This window comes from Oncorhynchus gorbuscha, linkage group LG15 (assembly GCF_021184085.1).
Source record: "Oncorhynchus gorbuscha isolate QuinsamMale2020 ecotype Even-year linkage group LG15, OgorEven_v1.0, whole genome shotgun sequence".
Lineage (NCBI taxonomy): Eukaryota > Metazoa > Chordata > Actinopteri > Salmoniformes > Salmonidae > Oncorhynchus > Oncorhynchus gorbuscha.
In genome coordinates this window covers 10,757,697-10,777,511 of record NC_060187.1, presented here as the reverse complement: position 1 = coordinate 10,777,511, position 19,815 = coordinate 10,757,697, and the positions used below count along the sequence as shown (strand labels likewise).

General features: G+C 42.7%; 1 protein-coding gene across 1 annotated transcript; it reads right to left on the bottom strand.

The window, feature by feature from the left end:
• Nucleotides 1–4,103: 4,103 nt before the first annotated feature.
• On the bottom strand, nt 4,104–15,733 carry LOC123996611 (coagulation factor XIII B chain-like). The gene is made up of 6 exons (XM_046300115.1): nt 15,595–15,733; nt 8,572–8,715; nt 5,718–5,891; nt 5,040–5,048; nt 4,695–4,880; nt 4,104–4,411 (listed from the first exon to the last, which is right to left on the bottom strand). Exons 1-6 carry the CDS (start codon nt 15,662–15,664, stop codon nt 4,173–4,175), a joined length of 822 nt encoding a protein of 273 aa, XP_046156071.1. The 5' UTR covers nt 15,665–15,733; the 3' UTR covers nt 4,104–4,172.
• Between the last annotated feature and the right edge of the window lie 4,082 nt (nt 15,734–19,815).

Sequence of the window (19,815 nt, the reverse complement as noted above, 5' to 3'; positions counted from 1 at the left end):
CCCTATGATGGTGTACAATAGTAGCTAAACGTAGCAAAGTAAACACATCAGTTACGTTTGCTCACTTTGTACAGTCTAGTCAGTGTCTTACAGAGCAATTGGTGGATACCAACACAATGTGGGCACTACAAGCATGTGAGAAAGTGAAGGAAAACACATCCTTACCAGTCTGAGCTGATGAAGCATCCACATTCACCCATACCACCAGACACAGCAGAGTCAGAGATGATTTCATGTTGATCAAATGGTAGATGTAGTAAAAATGGAAGGAGTAGAACATAAATAAACAGTTAAAGTTAATGTTTGTCTACAGAGTTCCAGCCCCCAGGAGGCACTGAAGAGAACCACTGTCCAGAGGGCCTGACGCAAAATACTGGAAAACTCCAATATATAGAATTTAATCAAACCTTCACTGCGGTAAAAACACAGGTATCATTTTAGTGAATGATATCATAAATAGGACTGGTGGAGTTATGTCACACATGCAGCTAACACAGACATATGGAAATGTCTGCTCTACCCAAAATTACAACCAATTAATTGCAGCATTACCACAAAAATGGAAGAGGCAAGTAGAAGGGGAAAAAATGAAGGAACTTGAATGTCGGCCCTGTATTAAAGAACATAAATGGTTAACGAAAAGTGTGATAAATAAAAACATATACCAATTTCATTTACGGACCAAAAAACTGACAGCTGTGCCATATAAATTGCAAAATAGTTGTGATTTTCGATGTCCCCATTTCATGGCACATGGTTTATGAATTGATACGCAAAACAACGCCAGATTCAAAACTTTAAATTTTTCGAATTAAATTACTATACAAAATTCTTGCAACAAATAAAATGTTATATATATGGGGGATGCAATCTTCCCAGCTCTGCAGATTCTGCTGCTTGGAGGCAGACTCATTATATCATGTATTTTAGTATTGTCCATATGTAGCTCGTGTTTGGACACAGGTCCAGGAATGGCTGAAGAATTGCAATATTTGACTAGAACTAACGCTGCAGATAGCAATACCGGGTGATTTGAAAAGCCATAGTCAGTCAATCAATAATATAATAATTATATTAGCAAAAATTGTTATTTTTAATGTACAATCTGTAGAAGCTATGAGAATAGAAAGGATCACTACTTTTGTGAAGCATCACAGCATAGTTGAAAAATATATGGCCAATATAAATCCAAAATGTATGATGTTGAGAGAGAGATGGGAGGGGTTGAATGGAGCTGAAGGGTGGGACTTATAACATGATAGTCAATGTAAAACATTCAAGGTCTGTAAAATGGATATAGGTTAATAAATTTGTGAAATAGCACAGTTACAAATAGGAATCAAACTGGATGGACATCAGAAATAGAGGAAGGACTAAAAACAAACAAAATATAACTATTGTAAAAGATTGTGTCTGTAAAATGTGTATGAGATGTATAAACTCAAGGTAGAAGCCTAACTTTTTATTAGTTTACTCCAATTGGGGGAAGGGTGGTAGGGTTTGCAAGGAATAATAAATGTATATTCTTTAAAAAGTATGTATATCTACATAGGTATGTGTATGTACAGTGGGGAAAACAAGTATTTGATACACCGTCGATTTTGCAGGTTTTCCTACTTACAAAGCATGTAGAGGTCTGTAATGTTTATCATAGGTACACTTCAACTGTGAGAGACGGAATCTTAAACAAAAATCCAGAAAATCACATTGTATGATTTTTAAGTAATTAATTAGCATTTTATTGCATGACATAAGTATTTGGTCACCTACCAACCAGTAAGAATTCCGGCTCTCACAAACCTGTTCGTTTTTATTTTCTTTAAGAAGCCCTCCTGTTCTCCACTCATTAATTGTATTAACTGCACCTGTTTGAATTCGTTATCTGTATAAAATACACCTGTCCACACACTCAATCAAACAGACTCCAACCGCTCCACAATGGCCAAGATCAGAGAGCTGTGTAAGGACATCAGAGATAAAATTGTAGACCTGCACAAGGCTGGGATGGGCTACAGGACAATAGGCAAGCAGCTTGGTGAGAAGGCAACAACTGTTGGTGCAATTATTAGAAAATGGAAGAAGTTCAAGATGACGGTCAATCACCCTCGGTCTGGGGCTCCATGCAAGATCTCACCTCAATGATCACGAGGAAGGTGAGGGATCAGCCCAGAACTACACGGCAGGACCTGGTGAATGACCTGAAGAGAGCTGGGACCACAGTCTCAAAGAAAACCATTGGTAACACACTATGGATTAAAATCCTGCAGCGCACGCAAGGTCCCCCTGCTCAAGCAAGCGTAAGTCCAGGCCCGTCTGAAGTTTGCCAATGACCATCTGGATGATCCAGAGGAGGAATGGGAGAAGGTCATGTGGTCTGATGAGACAAAAATAGAGCTTTTTGGTCTAAACTTGCCGTGTTTGGAGGAAGAAGAAGGATGAGTACAACCCCAAGAACACCATCCCAATCGTGAAGCATGGAAAGTGGAAACATCATTCTTTGGGGATGCTTTTCTGCAAAGGGGACAGGACGACTGCGAGATCTTGGCCAACAAACTCCTTCCCTCAGTAAGACCATTGAAGATGGGTCACGGCTGGTTCTTCCAGCATGACAACGACCCGAAACACACAGCCAGGGCAACTAAGGAGTGGCTCCGTAAGAAGCATCTCAAGATCCTGGAGTGGACTAGCCAGTCTCCAGACCTGAACCCAATAGAAAATCTTTGGAGGGAGCTGAAAGTCCGTATTGCCCAGCGATAGCCCCGAAACCTGAAGGATCTGGAGAAGGTCTGTATGGAGGAGTGGGCCTCCCTGCTGCAGTGTGTGCAAACCTGGTCAACAACTACAGGAAACATATGATCTCTGTAATTGCAAACAAAAGTTTCTGTACCAAATATTATGTTCTGCTTTTCTGATGTATCAAATACTTATGTCATGCATTAAAATGCAAATTAATTACTTAAAAATCATACAATGTGATTTTCTGGATTTTTGTTTTAGACTCCATCTCTCACAGTTGAAGTGTACCTATGATAAAAATTACAGACATCTAAATGCTTTGTAAGTAGGAAAATCTGCAAAATCGGCAGTGTATCAAATACTTGTTCTCCCCACTGTATATATGTGAATATGTATGCATACGTGTATGTATATGGATATATATATTTCCCCAAAAATGATATGTGGGATTTGAAATGATGCAGACTATTATATTGATGAAAGCAGCAATCTTTCCGCAATATTAAGCTGATCCAACTCTTACATTTATTTTTTATTTTTTTAAAGAACAGTTCTTGTGAAAATACCCAATGTAGGAACTGTGTTGGTTCAGTCTATTAATAATAGGACAGAAAACAACTCATTTTAATTTGAATGATTTTAATTTGTAGTATTTTTAAGACCACTATATTAGATATCAGAATAAATAACTTGTGTTCTCGGTCTTCCACTATTGTTCAGCTACATGAGATAGAGACATTTCTACAGTAATCTGATGTGCTTAAATTAAGAGCTAAATAAGCATTGAGTGGTACAGGAATCACTGTAGTTAGAATGTGGATAAGATCAAAACCTGGACTAACATAACCCTTACTGTACATAAACCTTGTTCACTGTATATTGACATGGCTAATGTTTGTTCCAGCAAGCAAGTGCCTCCTTTTCCAGTCAAGCCATGTTTTCTAGGGGCAAAAGGGGAGGGACACAATCTATTTCTGCACCTTGGGAGTATGTCTGTACTGCCATGGCTCACCTTAGCCCCATATTAGCCAGCCAACTTGACGAACCATACATAAAACATGACATTAAACGTTTTCTTGCATATGAGATTTGAAGGACAATATTCCTGCTTAAATGATCAGGATGCCAGCAACAGGAAGGAACACGTCATCAAGGGAATATGTGATGATGATGATGCAGTTGAACCTCACAAGTTTTCTTATAAATATTGTCTGGTTGCTAAGATATTGGGGGAAAAATCCTTTATGTGTCTTTATATTGAACTTTGAGATTCATTCCCACACCACTAACGTTAGAAAGCTTGGTGTTGTGTGTGTGTGTGATAATTTTATTCCATTGAACAATTAAAATAATCAAGAGTAGATTAGTAAATATGAACCAGCAGCACTTTATTTCATGTTGGACAATCATGAAAAACCATACATTTATTCAGACAATTAACCTGAAAATATGTTGAGCAAACTATTGACAGGGGTTTGGCAATGAGGCAAGTTCATGACCCCGTTTAGACACTGCTGACGAAAATCAATGCTACCTGGGCTCAGTCTACTATGACCAGTACACTTAAAAGTGATATGATCCCCATGTGTGGCATAGACTTTAGTTTGATATTCCGGAGGATATTTAAATTGGATGTTCTGTGCGTTCATCAGCTCTTCATCCACAGTGCAGGGTTCTGAAACGAGAAGATGGTACAGGAATCAGTGTGTGAATGTGTCCTTCAAGGGCCAAAGATATTTAGTTGTTTTTCATTTTAATGAATGATATCACTATACCCATAGATCCTTGAGGAATACCACTTGTCAATGCCTCAGGAGCATGGTTCAACAGTTACCTTTCAATTCTAGATGCATTTTAAAATAATAATCAATTGAACTTGAATTCCATTCCATTCTGATCGTTCAAGGGGAGTTAGCAAACGAGACTTTGGGCCAATGTTATTTTAGATGGCTACTTACTCAGGCAGGTCATCGATCCTATCCAGATCCCATCACGACACGTCTTGTATGCTGAAGGGGGATCAAGGATGTAGTAGTTCTGGCAGACATATTGAACTGATTCTCCATTTCTGTAGCTTTCTCTGGTACCGCCGTTTGTGTCTCCGTTCATGAGATGTGGAGGTGGTCCACAGAAATCCTTGGGCTCTAGGAAGACATGAGTGAGGTTATAAAAGTACCTTTACTAGTCCTGTATTCAGGGATGGTCCTGGCCATTGCTTCCTGTATTAGTGGACCGAAACAGACGTTTGTATGTTCATACCATTGTGGTCACATGTGAGAAAGTGAAAGAAAACACATCCTTACCAGTCTGACCTGATGAAGCATCCACATTCACCCATACCACCAGACACAGCAGAGTCAGAGATGATTTCATGTTGATCAAATGGTAGATGCAGTAAAAATGGAAAGAGTAGAACATAAATAAACAGTGTCTATCCCAAAGTTAATGTTTGTCTACAGAGTTCCAGCCCCCAGGGAGCACTGAAGAGTGGGGGACTGAGCCAAAATGCTGGAATCCTCAAACATATTGATTTCAATCTATTGCAGTAGAATCACAGGAAACATCACACAGTTCTTGTGAAAATGCTCACTATAAAGGCTTTGGGTGGTGGAAGTGCCCTCCAAATCATGGACATAAAGTAATTGGACTGCTGTGTCATCACCTCTAGCAATGGGCTAATTATTCTAGTGGTTAGCGCATTGGGCCAGTAACTGAAAGGTTGCTGGATCGAATCCCAGAGCAATCTGTCATCCTGTCCCTGAACAAGGCAGTTAACCCACTGTTCCCCGGTAGGCCGTCATTTTAAAGAAGAATTTGTTCTTAACTGACTTGCCTGATTAAATGTTAAAATGTGAAGTTTTTTTTCTGGTAACTACCTTCAAATGAATCAATTATTAATAGGTTATAATTGTCTAATTACCATATGTTCATGTAAATACCTGGTACTTTCTGTACTTTAAAATACAGTCCTACAGACTTACCTTGGCACTCGATTGTCTTACTCCACTCTCCGTTCTTGCAAGTTGCTTTTCCTCTTGAGCCTGTGTTTGGGCCGCTAAGGCATCCATAATCTATTTTGTCTCCATTTTCATATCTCTCTCGGTCAGGAATCAGCAGCATTCTGGTGTCTGCACCCTCAGGTTTACTACAGTAATCTGCAAGTGAAGCACAGACATGGACAAATACCCTCCTCCATACACTCTTTTGGCTCCTCCATTTCCACCACATCTTGTAAAAACAGTGTAACGTGTTACTCTGTGTGGAAATATCAATCCAATTGCAAGGTTCGACAGTAAAGCTTGTACATGACAAGTGAAAATCAAAATAGTCGGGCAAGCAAAATATAGACTTAAGTTGTTCGAATGGAAGTAAAACAATTAAATAATAATAACATCAAACAATTACTCAGATCAGAATTGAATCAAAGTGTCCTCCGGATGTGTTGTGCACTGTTCTCACAATTTGTGGAGGCACCATAGCCGAGAGCGTTGGACTAGTAACCGTTTTTTTTTTAAGTAAAAAATAAATAAATATCTGCAGAGCACATCAGAATATAATGATTGTATTGCATTGAGAGCCACAAGCAGTTTTTCAATCATATTTTTGTACTCTACATTCGGAAAGTATTCAGACCCCTTGACTTTTTCCATATTTTGTTAAGTTACAGCCTTATTCTAAAATGTATTCAATTGTTTTTTTTCCCTCATCAATATACACACAATACTCCATAATTACAAGGCAAAAACTGTTTTTTAGACATTTTTGAAAATGTATTTAAAAAAGAAACATAAGTATCACAATTACATTATTAATCAGACCCTTTACTCAGAACTTTGTAGAAGCGCCTCTGGCAGCGTTTACAGCATCGAGTTTTCTTGGGTAGGACGCTACAAGCTTGGCACACCTGTATTTGGGGAGTTTCTCTCATTCTTCTTGTCGCTGTACAGCTATTTGCAGGTCTCTCCGTCTTTACCTCAATCCTGACTAGTTTCCCAGTCCCTGCCGCTGAAAAACATCCCCACAGCTTGATGCTGCCATCCTATGCTTCACCGTAGGGATAGTGCCAGGTTTCCTCAAGATGTGACGCTTGGTATTCAGTCCAAAGAGTCTTGGTTTCATCAGACCACAGAGTCTTGTTTCTCATGGTCTGAAAGTCCTTTAGGTGCCTTGTCCTTCTGGAAAGTTCTCCCATCTCCACAGATGAACTTTGGAGCTCTGTCAGACTGACCATCGGGTTCTTGGTCACCTCCCCGACCAAGGCACTTCTCCCCCGATTACTCAGTTTGGCCGGGCGGCCAGCTCTAAGAAGAGTCTTGGTCTTTCCAAACTTCTCCCACTTAATAATGTGGAGGTTACTGTATTCTTGGGGAGCTTCAATGTTCAAGAAATTTTTTGATACCCTTCCCAAGATTTGTGCCTCGACACAATCCTGTCTCAGATCTCTACGGACACACACGTCTTGGTTTTTGCTCTGACATGCACTGTCAACAGTGGGACCTTATTTAGAAAGGTGTGTGCCTTTCCAAATCATGTACAATAAATGTAATTTACCACAGGTGGACTCCAATCAAGTTGTAGAAACATCTCAAGGATTATCAATGGAAAAAGGATTTTGAGTCTCATATGTAAGTAAGGTATTTATGTTTTTTGTTTTAAACAAATGTTCCCAAATTTCTAGAAATCTCTTATCACTTTGTCATTGTGCGGTATTGCATGTAGATTTATTTATTTAAACCATTTTAGAATAAGGCTGTAACGTAACAAAATGTGGAAAAATTCTATGGGTATGAATACTTTCCGAATGCACTGTAGTGTACTTAGTGAGTTATTTGCTCAGTTTTAGCTATTATTTTGTCTGCAAACAGGTTTCTTACGGGCATGAAACGTCAAGGGGGATGTTGCTCCAGGAGAGAGAGCAACATTCAATATGTCATTGAGGGAAAAGCTGTTTTTAAAACAATTATTTTTAAAGCGAGTGGAGTTCCAGCTTTCTGTGAGTTTAGCACATATTCTCAACATTAAATAATAAGGAAATGCTACCACTTTACAAACAGAGAATGTAATTGAGATGATGCACAAGTGGAACGGAGTGGAGCGTGCTGTTTGTAGTGAATATATACTCTATATAGGTCTACCAACGGACAGGTATTGTTGGACATTACATTCACTGTTAGATCAATTACATTGCTATCTAGCAACAACATCAATAACAACAACAATAATATTACCCAGCTCTAGACAGATGGTATTCTACAGTTTTGCCTCATTCTCTGTATGGTAATAATAATGATACTAATGTATTTCATTTTGTAAAGTGTCTTCTTGCATCATACAACACAATTTGGACTTGAGCTTTCACACAAGTCAAAAATCTGTCTTACTTTTCCAAAGGACAAGTGGGTAATAAAGTTAATGTCAAATGTAGTAAACGCAATAAGCACTTCAATGTTTACAGTACTATAGTAATGCCATAGACATTAAACACACAAGAAGAAAGAGCATCCCCACCCCTGTGTTGGTTAAAAGCTGAGGGATGAAATGTTACCACTCTCAAATTCATAGACAGAGCTATAGATGCAAGGATAGACCATCCATGATATCAACATTATACTTTGAACCATCTATTGAGGCTATATAGTGTTTGTTTACATTTACTTTGTTTACAAACAAAGGAGTAAAACAATCTTATATTTTGGGTTATGATGAGGTGCGACAGTTGAACTGAGCTCATGAGTCATTTATAAGTTATGTTCTTCAAGAATCATTTGGTCCATGTAATTCATTTAGAAGTCCAACAATGGGTGTAGCAACTGCAGATTGCGCCTTTAAACTGACCTTTGCCCTTGATGGTCTTATCCCACTCTCCGTTCTTACAAGTTGCAAGACATCCATACTCCACTTGGTCCCCATTTTCATAACGTTCTCGATCAGGAATCGGCAGCAATCTCCTCCCTTCACCCTCAGGCTTACCACAATACTCTGCAGATGAAGCACAGCATGTTTGAACTATCAAAGTGCAACTAACTACATTGACTGAGATGGTCCCCCTTCAAATGACATTCAGTTTATTAAGGCCTCATGATGCTTTCATCAGCACTACATAAATGTGTTACAAATCAACTACAACAGTATGTCATGCTTTATAAATGGTTCATAAATGGGACATAATTGTGTGAAATAATCACCAATGTCCAATGTGACATAACCCACTATGTCAAATATGATAAAATAATCTCCCAGTGCATTACTCATTGGCTTAATCTACCAACCAATCATCTCCACAAGAACTTCCCCCATGTGTCTTGTGCATTAGTTGGTCAGACGTCTTGGCAGTAAAGAGATTGTGTTTGTAGCTCTTATTGGGATAGTTTTCCCCACAATCGACCAAAGATTATAAGTGTGTAGTCTTTATTCATCTGTGTGAAGCCATTAACTAGCTCTGTCCTTTGATAATTAGCTAGATGGAAATTAGGGCTTGTTGTTTTTTCTCTCTCTTGAGGCTAGGGGAATGGTTTCCACTAGATAGCAAAACCACAAAGTCAAAATTGGTTAGGGTTAGGCATAAGGTGAGCAGTGTGGTAAAGGTTAGTATTAAGTTTAAACTGAAACTCGAGGAAGGGAAATTGTGGAACTGGGCAGAGTTTATTTTAAACTTTTTGTTGTCAAAGGACATGATAACAAATTCTTTATTCAGTAAGGTCATTCCCATACAATTCTATGGTCACTCCCACTAAGGCCAACTTTGAATGGTTGATATCCCAGGCTTATATGTGTGCAATAGCCTGTGGACGAGGTTTGTATCTGGTCAAACACAATTATTTCCAGAAGTTTATTAAGGGATGGTAACAGGCTGGTTGGTCAGCTATTTGAGCCAGTAAAGGGGGCTTTAATATTCTTGGGTAGTGGGATTACTTTAGCTTCCCTCCAGGCCTGAGGGCACACGCTCTCTAGTAGGCTTAAATTGAAGATGTGGCAATATAATTTGCTATTATCCTCAGTAATTTTCCATCCAGATTGTCAGACCCCGGAGGCTTGTCATTGTTGACAGACAAAAATATTTTTTCACCTATTCCACACTGACTTTACAAAATTCAAAAGTACAATTCTTGTACTTTTGGTCCGATCTACTTGAATGTGTAGTGCCAGTGTTTGTTGTTGGTATGTCATTCCTAAGTTTGCTTTTCTTTGCCAATGAAAAGGTCATTAAAGTAGGTTTCAATATCAGTGTGCTTTATGATGAATGAGCCATCTGATTCAATGAATGAAGGAGCCGAGTTAGCTTTTTTCCCAAAAATGTAATTTAAGGTGCTCCATAACGTTTTACTATCATTCTTTATATATTCTTTATATATTTGTTTCATTGTGTATTTTTTTGTTTGTTTACATGATCTCTTAATTTGCAGTACGTTTGCCAATCGGTTGTGCAGCCAGACTTATTTGCCAAACCTTTTGCCTCATCCCTCTCAACCATACTTTTTTTTCAATTCCTCATCAATCCAAGGGGATGTAACCGTTTTTCCAGTCATTTTCTTAATGGGTGCATGCTTATTACTAACTGGAATAAGTAGTTACATAAATGCATCAAGTGCAGCGAGGTGCCGGCTAGCGGAGTGGAACACTTAAAAAGTAAAGGAGAGCCACACACTCTAGGAGATCAGATGCAAAAATATTTATGTCCAACATTTCGACAGACAAGCTGACTTCATCAGGGTAAGACAGACAAGCTGTCTTCATCAGGGTATATGTCAGGATATGATGAAGACAGCTTGTCTGGCAAAACGTTGGACATAAATATTTTTGCATCTGAGATCCTCAATTGTGTGGCTCCTCTTTATTTTTAAGTGCTCCTCATTACACAACACAGACCAGCAAATATTCTTTACATCATCAAGATATGAATCACTACAAAACTTGTTTTATGACCTTTTATACGCTATATTAGGCCCAGCGTTTGGAACTTTGGTTATCCTAGATATGTGTCACGCCCTAGTCTTAGTATTTTGTGTTCTCTTTATTATTTTGGTTAGGCCAGGGTGTGACATGGGTGATTTATGTGGTTTGTTTTGACTAGGGGTTTGAAATAAACTACAAACCCCTAGTCAAAACAAACCACATAAATCACCCATGTCACACCCTGGACAGATGCCCACCCAGACCCTCCCCTATGGGTTTAGGTGTGCGGCCGGGAGTCCGCACCTTTGGGGGAGGGGGTACTGTCACGCCCTGGTTTTAGTATTCTGTGTTCTCTTTATTATTTTGGTTCGGCCAGGGTTTGACATGGGTGATTTATGTGGTTTGTTTTGTCTAGGGGTTTTGTAGTTTATGGGATTGTGTTTAGTTAAGTAGTCTAGGAAAGTCTATGGTTGCCTAGAGTGGTTCTCAATCAGAGGAAGGTGTTTATCGTTGTCTCTGATTGGGAACCATTTTTAGGCAGCCATATTCTTTGAGTATGTCGTGGGTGATTGTTCCTGTCTCTGTGTTTTGCACCAGTTAGGACTGTTTTTGTTTTTTTCACGTTTCTTGTTTTGTATAAGTGTATTGTTCACATTTTCATCTTTCATTAAAGATGTATAACGATAACCACGCTGCGTTTTGGTCCGCCTCTCTTTCACCAGAAGAAAACCGTAACAGATTCACCTACCACAACAGGACCAAGCGGCGTGGTGACAGGCAGCGGCAGCAGGAGCTGTGCAAAGAGGAATGGACATGGGAAGACGAATTGGACGGTAAAGGACCCTGGGCACAGCCAGGAGAATATCTCCGCCCCAAAGAAGAGCTGGAGGCAGAGAAAGAGGAGAGGCGCTGGTATGAGGAGAAAGCACGGCGGCGCGGATGGAAGCCCGAGAGTCAGCCCCAAACATTTCTTGGGGGGCGGCACAGGGAGAGTGTGGCAGAGTCAGGAGTCAGACCTGAGCCAACACCCCTGTTTATCGTAAGGAGCCAAGGAGGAAACCAGAACGAGAGCCGGTGTTGGAGGTGAGCGAAGCAGAGACTGTGAAGAAATTAATGTGGAAATTGGAGGAGAGAGTTATGAGGGAGTTGCTGTGTTGGTGCATGAGGCACGGAATTCGCCCGACGGAGCGTGTCGGGGATTTGATTGCACCTGGGTCAGCTCTCCATACTCGTCCTGAGGTGCGTGCTAGTCGGCTGGTGAAGATTGTGCCAGCCTCACGCACCAGGCCTCCTGTGCACCTCCCTAGCCTTGCACGTCCTGTGCCAGCTCAGCGCTACAGTGCGCCTAGCAGGGCTAACCGTGTTATGCGGTGGAACGCACGGTGTCCCCAGTACGTGTGCTTAGCCCGGTACGCTACATCTCAGCTTCTCACATCTGCCGGACTAGGGTGAAGATCCAGCCAGGGCGGTTGGTGCCAGCCCTGCTCTCAAGATCTCCAGTACACCTTCACGGTCCGGTCCATCCAGTGCCACCTCCACACACCAGCCCTCCGGTGGCAGCTCCCCGCACCAGGCTTCCTGTGCGTGTCCTCGGCCCAGTACCACCACTGCCAGCACCACGCACCAGGCCTACAGTGCGCCTCGCCTGTCCGGCGCTGCCGGTACCTCCCTCCTCTCCAGCGCTAGCGGAGCCTCCCTCCTCTCCAGCGCTGCCGGAGTCTCCCGCCTGTCCAGTGCCGCCGGAGTCTCCCGCCTGTCCAGTGCCGCCGGAGTCTCCCACCTGTCCAGCGCCGCCGGAGTCTCCCGCCTGTCTTCCGCCGCCGGAGTCTCACGCCTGTCATGAGCAGCCAGAGTCTCCCGCCTGTCATGAGCCGCCAGAGTCTCCCGACAGCATGGAGCAGCCAGAGCCGCCAGTCAGAATGGAGCAGCCAGAGCCACCAGTCAGCATGGAGCAGCCAGAGCCGCCAGTCAGCATGAATCTGCCAGAGCCGTCAACCTGCCTGAGCTTCCTCTCAGTCCTGAGCTTCCTCTCAGTCTTGAGCTACCCCTCAGTCTTGATTTACCCCTCAGTCCCGAGCTACCCCTCAGTCCCGAGCTACCTCAGTCCCGAGCTGTCCCTCAGTCCGGAGCTGCCCCTCAGTCCAGTGGGGCCCTTTGTTAAGATTAGTAGGCCAAGGTCGACGGCGAGGGTCGCCAATCTAAGGACGCTAAGGAGGTGGACAAAGACTGTGATGGAGTGGGGTCCACGTCCAGCGCCAGAGCCGCCACCGTGGACAGATGCCCACCCAGAACCTCCCCTATGGGTTTAGGTGTGCGGCCGGGAGTCCGCACCTTTGGGGGAGGGGGTACTGTCACGCCCTGGTTTTAGTATTCTGTGTTCACTTTATTATTTTGGTTCGGCCAGGGTTTGACATGGGTGATTTATGTGGTTTGTTTTGTCTAGGGGTTTTGTAGTTTATGGGATTGTGTTTAGTATAGTAGTCTAGGAAAGTCTATGGTTGCCTAGAGTGGTTCTCAATCAGAGGCAGGTGTTTATCATTATCTCTGATTGGGAACCATATTTAGGCAGCCATATTCTTTGTGTTTTGCACCAGTTAGGACTGTTTTTGTTTTTTTCATGTTTCTTGTTTTGTACAAGTATATTGTTCACATTTTCATCTTTCATTAAAGATGTATAAAGAACGTAACAATTTGACTATTATATTGTGATCACTGCATCCTATGGATTAGGATACTGCTTTAAAGTATATATCTACAGCGTTAGTAACGATGTGATCAATACATGTTGATGATTTAAATCCTGTACCGTTTGTAACTACCCTGGCTGGTTGACTGGCAACCTAATCCAGATTTCAGGCACTGGTTACAGTTTGAAGTTTTTTCCTGAGTGGGTAGCTTGATGATAGCCAGTCAATATTTAAATCACCCAGAAAATATACTTCTCTGTTGATATCACGTACATTATCATTTTCGCTCGCTTGTAACCGCGAGAAGCCACTAAAAACCGCTAGAAAGAGCTAGAAACCACTAAAAACTGATGCAAACCGCTAGGAACCACACAAAAGACCACACTTGCCATTTTGGCACTGAGTTGGATTTTGGAGGGGATTTTTTTTTGCAGAGCTTTTATTAATACTTTAATTAGTGGACCAACTGGCAAGTGTCTTCATTGACATTTTCAACCTCTCCCTGACCGAGTCTGTAATACCTACATGTTTCAAGCAGGCCGCCATACTTCCTGTACCCAAGGAAGCGAATGTTACCTGCCTAAATAATTACCGCCCCGTAGCACTCGATAGCCATGAAGTGCTTTGAAAGGCTGGTGATGGTTCACATCAACAGCGTCCTCCCGGATACCCTAGACCCACTCCAATTTGCATACCACTCCAACAGATCCACAGATGATGCAATCTCAATCGCACTCCACACTGCCCTTTCAAACCTGGACAAAAGGAATACCTATGTGAGAATGCTATTCATTGACCACAGCTCAGCGTTCAACACCATAGTGCCCTCGAAGCTCATCACTAAGCTAAGGACACAGGGAGTAAACACCTCCTTCTGCAACTGGTTGTAAGGGTAGGCAACAACACGTCTGCCACGATGATCCTCAACACTGGGGACGCTCAGGGGTGTGTACTTAGTCCCCTCCTGTACTTCCTGTTCACCCTCAACTACGTGACCAAACATGACTCCAGCACCATCATTAAGTTTGCTGACAACACAACAGTTGTAGGCCTGATCACCTACAACTATGAGACAGCCTATAGGGAGGAGGTCAGAGATCTGGCATCAAAGACTCCAGTCACCCAAGTCATAGACTGTTTCTCTGCTATTGCATGGTAAGCGGGTACCAGAGCTCCAATTCCAGGACAAAAAGGCTCCTTAACAGCTTCTACCCCCAAGGCATAAGACTGCTGAACAATTAATCAAATGGCTACCGGACTATTTACATTGGATAGCAACAACAACTGCCCGAGTTACACCAGGAACGCACAATCCCGCCATCAGTGCTCAGACTATCCGCAATAGGCTGAAAGAGGAAGGCCTGTGGGCTTGTAGGCCTGTTGTAAGGCAGGTCCTCACCAGACATCACCGGCAAATGTTACTTTTGATTTTGACTCCCCTTTGTTCACGGACACATTATTCCATTTTTGTTTGTCACATCTGTGGAATTTGTTCAGTTTATGTCTCAGTTTTTGAATCTTGTTATGTTCATACAAATATTTACACTGTCACGCCTTGGTCTTAGTATTTTGTGTTTTCTTTATTTATTTGGTCAGGCCAGGGTGTGACATGGGTTATTGTGGTGTGTTTTTGTCTTAGGGGTTTTGTGGGGTGTCTACGTAGTCTATGGCTGCCTGAGGCGGTTCTCAATCAGAGTCAGGTGATTATCGTTGTCTATGATTGGGAACCATATTTAGGCAGCCATATTCTGTGAGTGTTTCGTGGGTGATTGTTCCTGTCTCTGTGTTTGTTGTCACAAGATAGGCTGTAACAGGTTTTCACGTTTCGTTTGTTGTTTTGTTATTTTAGTTATTTCATGTATCGTTCAATTTCATTAAAGAACATGAGTAACCACCATGCCGCTTTTTGGTCCGCTCCTCTTTCTACAGACGAACGCCGTTACATACACGTTAAGTTTGCTGAAAATAAACGCAGTGGACAGTGAGTGGACGTTTCTTTTTTTGCTGAGTTTGTATTCCTGAAGTCCTGTCAAAAACATAAAAAGTGAATATGGAATTGAAGGCAGAAATTGTCATCACTTTCCCTGCGTATCAGAAGAGTAATGTGCTGTTTCCCTATGATGATGTACAATAGTAGCTAAACGTAGCAAAGTAAACACATCAGTTATGTTTGCTCACTTTGTACAGTCTAGTCAGTGTCTTACAGAGCAATTGGTGGATACCAACACAATGTGGGCACTACAAGCATGTGAGAAATTGAAGGAAAACACATCCTTACCAGTCTGAGCTGATGAAGCATCCACATTCACCCATACCACCAGACACAGCAGAGTCAGAGATGATTTCATGTTGATCAAATGGTAGATGCAGTAAAAATGGAAGCAGTAGAAGATAAATATTAGAGTGTCTATCCCAAAGTTAATGTTTGTCTACAGAGTTCCAGCCCCCAGGGAGCACTGAAGAGAACCACTGTCCAGAGGGACTGACCCAAATACTAGAATTCAATCAAACCTACGTTGCGGGGAGGGGAAACACTGAGGAAAATGCTGAATGTAGGAACTGCATTGGTTCTGTCTATTCATTAATTGAGCAAATCAAAACAAATGTAAAAGTGCAAATCATTTGGTCATCCATATAGAGACATTTCTAATCTGAAGAGCATAGATTTAGAGATAGAAAGATGTTTAGACAGGTAGCAAATACTTTGAATGTTGATTGTAATGATGATAAGCTCCATTTGTAAGGTCATTGATGAATCACCAAATATGCTGAACAAATGTGTACTGACATAAACCTCACATCTGTTTACTGTCTATTGACATAGCTATGTTTGTTCCAGCAAGACAACCTTTTCCCGTCAAGCCGTATTAGCCAGGGGCAAAAGGGACAAAATCAATTTAAAGTTCATGTTTTATTGACTTCTACACCTTGAGAGCATGCCAGGGTTTACCTCACATTAACCTACCAACTAAACAAAACACACAATGTTACATTTAACTTTTTCTTGCATATGAGAATTGAAGGTCAATATTCCTGCCTCAATGTGTAGAATGCAAAGAACACATCTATGACACTCAGTAACGATGATGCAGTTGAAATACTTGGCAAGGACCACGAGGACATTTTACTAGATATTGTCTGGCTGCTTTGATATTGTTAAAAATATACGTCATGTTTCTTTATAGTGAACTTTGATCATGTCATCCCCAGCACCACTAACTTCCCACTGAGCACACACTGGTTGAATCAACGTTGTTTCCATGTCAATTAAATTGAATAACGTGGAAAAGATGTTGATTTGGCGTCTGTGTCCTGTGGGATGGGAAGGCTTGATGGTGTATGGGATAATATTCCAGGGAACAATTAAAATAATACATATTAGATTAGAGTAGATTTGTTTAGATTAGAGTAGATTGGATTAGAGTAGATTAGAGTAGATTGGATTAGAGTAGATTAGAGTAGATTGGAGTAGATTGGATTAGAGTAGATTAGAGTAGATTGGATTAGAGTAGATTAGAGTAGACTAGATTTGATTAGAGTAAATGAGATTTTATTAAATTAAATTGATTAAATTAGAATCAGAGGCACTTTATTTAATGTTGGACAATCATGAAGCTGAAAATAATTTAAGAAAACTATTGACAGGGGTTATTCGTTGACATGTTTGTCCAACAAGCCAGTGGCCATCTCTTCCTGTCAGCTGAAGCCACTATTGGCAATGAGGCAAGTTCATGACCCCATGTATACACTGCTGACGAAAATCAACACTTCCTGGGCTAAGTCTACGATGACCAGTACACTTAAAAGTGACATAGTCCACATATGTAACAGAGTGTTTAGTTTGATCTGTCTGAGGATGCATGAATTGGATTTTCTGTGTGTTCATCAGCTGATCGTCCACAGTGTAGGGTTCTGAAACGAGAAGATGGTACATGAATCAGTGTGTGAATATGTCCTGAAGATCAGGTGGCATTACAATTGGCTACAGTAGCAAGTCAATGTGCAGTACAGGTTAGTCGATGTCATTAGTACATGTAGGCAGGGGTAAAGTGACTGCATAGATTATATATCGAACGAGCTTGGGGTTACAGGTGGTCATATAGAACGAGCTTGGGGTTACAGGTGGTCATATAGAACGAGCTTAGGGTTACAGGTGGTCATATCGAACGAGCTTGGGGTTACAGGTGGTCATATAGAACGAGCTTGGGGTTACAAGTGGTGATCCTTGGCGTGATCCTGGACAACACCCTGTCGTTCTCAACTAACATCAAGGCGGTGGCCCGTTCCTGTAGGTTCATGCTCTACAACATCCGCAGAGTACGACCCTGCCTCACACAGGAAGCGGCACAGGTCCTAATCCAGGCACTTGTCATCTCCCGTCTGGATTACTGCAACTCGCTGTTGGCTGGGCTCCCTGCCTGTGCCATTAAACCCCTACAACTCATCCAGAACGCCGCAGCCCATCTGGTGTTCAACCTTCCTAAGTTCTCTCGCGTCACCCCGCTCCTCCGCTCTCTCCACTGACTTCCAGTTGAAGCTCGCATCCGCTACAAGACCATGGTGCTTGCCTACGGAGCTGTGAGGGGAACGGCACCTCAGTACCTCCAGGCTCTGATCAGGCCCTACACCCAAACAAGGGCACTGCGTTCATCCACCTCTGGCCTGCTCGCCTCCCTACCACTGAGGAAGTACAGTTCCCGCTCAGCCCAGTCAAAACTGTTCGCTGCTCTGGCCCCCCAATGGTGGAACAAACTCCCTCACGACGCCAGGACAGCGGAGTCAATCACCACCTTCCGGAGACACCTGAAACCCCACCTCTTTAAGGAATACCTAGGATAGGATAAGTAATCCTTCTCACCCCCCCCCTTTTAAGATTTAGATGCACTATTGTAAAGTGACTGTTCCACTGGATGTCATTGTCATGTTTTGTCATATTTTGTCATGTCTTGTCCCTGTGCTTTCTCTTCTATTCGTTTCCCCCTGCTGGTCTTATTAGGTTCTTTCCCTCTCTCTATCTCTCTCTCTCTCTCTCTCTCTCTCTCTCTCTCTCTCTCTCTCTCTCTCTCTCTCTCTCTCTCTCTATCGTTCCGTTCCTGCTCCCAGCTGTTCCTCATTCTCCTAACTACCTCGTTTACTCTTTCACACCTGTCCCCTATTTTGCCCTCTGATTAGAGTCCCTATTTCTCCCTCTGTTTCCGCTTCTGTCCTTGTCGGATCCTTGTTTGATGTTTGCTGTGCTGTGTTCTTGTTCCGTCGTGTTTTTGCCTTCATCAGATGCTGCGAGTGAGCAGGTGTCTCTATCAGCTACGGCCTGCGCCTACCCGAAGCGACCTGCAGTCTGTGGCCGCTTCTCCTGTTGTTCCCCTCTACAGACTAGAGGATTTCTGTTATTCCTGTTTGGACATTACCTGTGAAAGAATTCAGGATTAGTCGTTTTCTGTTAAGACTGGAATAAACTCTGTTTCTGTTAAGTCGCTTTTGGGTCCTCATTCACCTGCATAACAGAAGGATCCGACCAAGAATGGACCCAGCGACTACGGATTCTCTCTACTCTGCTGTCGAGTTCCAGGGAGCGATGCTAGGCAGACACGAACAGGAATTGTCTGCTGCTCGACATGCCGTTGAGACCCTGGCCGCCCAAGTCTCCGGCCTCTCGGAGGAGATTCACAATCTCCGCCTCGATCCACCGGTTACCTCCTGGGCTTCCGGGTCTCCGGAGCCCAGAATTAATAACCCACCGTGCTACTCTGGGGAGCCCACTGAATGTCGCTCGTTCCTTACCCAGTGTGATATAGTGTTCTCTCTCCAGCCCCACACGTACTCCAGGGGTATTGCTCGTATCGCCTACGTCATATCTCTCCTCACTGGACGGGCTCGGGAGTGGGGCACGGCTATCTGGGAGGCAAGGGCTGAGTGTACTAACCAGTATCAGAACTTTAAGGAGGAGATGATACAGGTTTTTGATCGTTCTGTTTTTGGGAAAGAAGCTTCCTGGTCCCTGTCTTCCCTATGTCAAGGTAATCGATCCATAACGGATTACTCTATAGAGTTTCGCACTCTTGCTGCCTCCAGTAACTGGAACGAGCAGGCGTTGCTCGCTCGTTTTCTGGAGGGACTCCACGCTAAGGTTAAGGATGAGATTCTCTCCCGGGAGGTTCCATCCAGCGTGGATTCTTTGATTGAACTCGCTATTCGCATAGAACGACGGGTAGATCTTCGTCACCGAGCTCATGGAAGAGAGCTCGCGTTAACTGTGTCCCCCCTCTCTCCGACACTACCATCTTTCCCCACTGACTCAGGTGTTGAGCCCATGCAGCTGGGGGGTATTCGCATCTCGACTAAGGAGAGGGAACGGAGAATCACCAACCGCCTCTGTCTCTATTGCGGTTCCGCTGGTCATTTTGTCATTTCATGTCCAGTTAAAGGCCAGAGCTCATCAGTAAGCAGAGGGCTACTGATAAGCGCTACTACTCTGTCCTCTCCGTCAAGTTCCTGTACT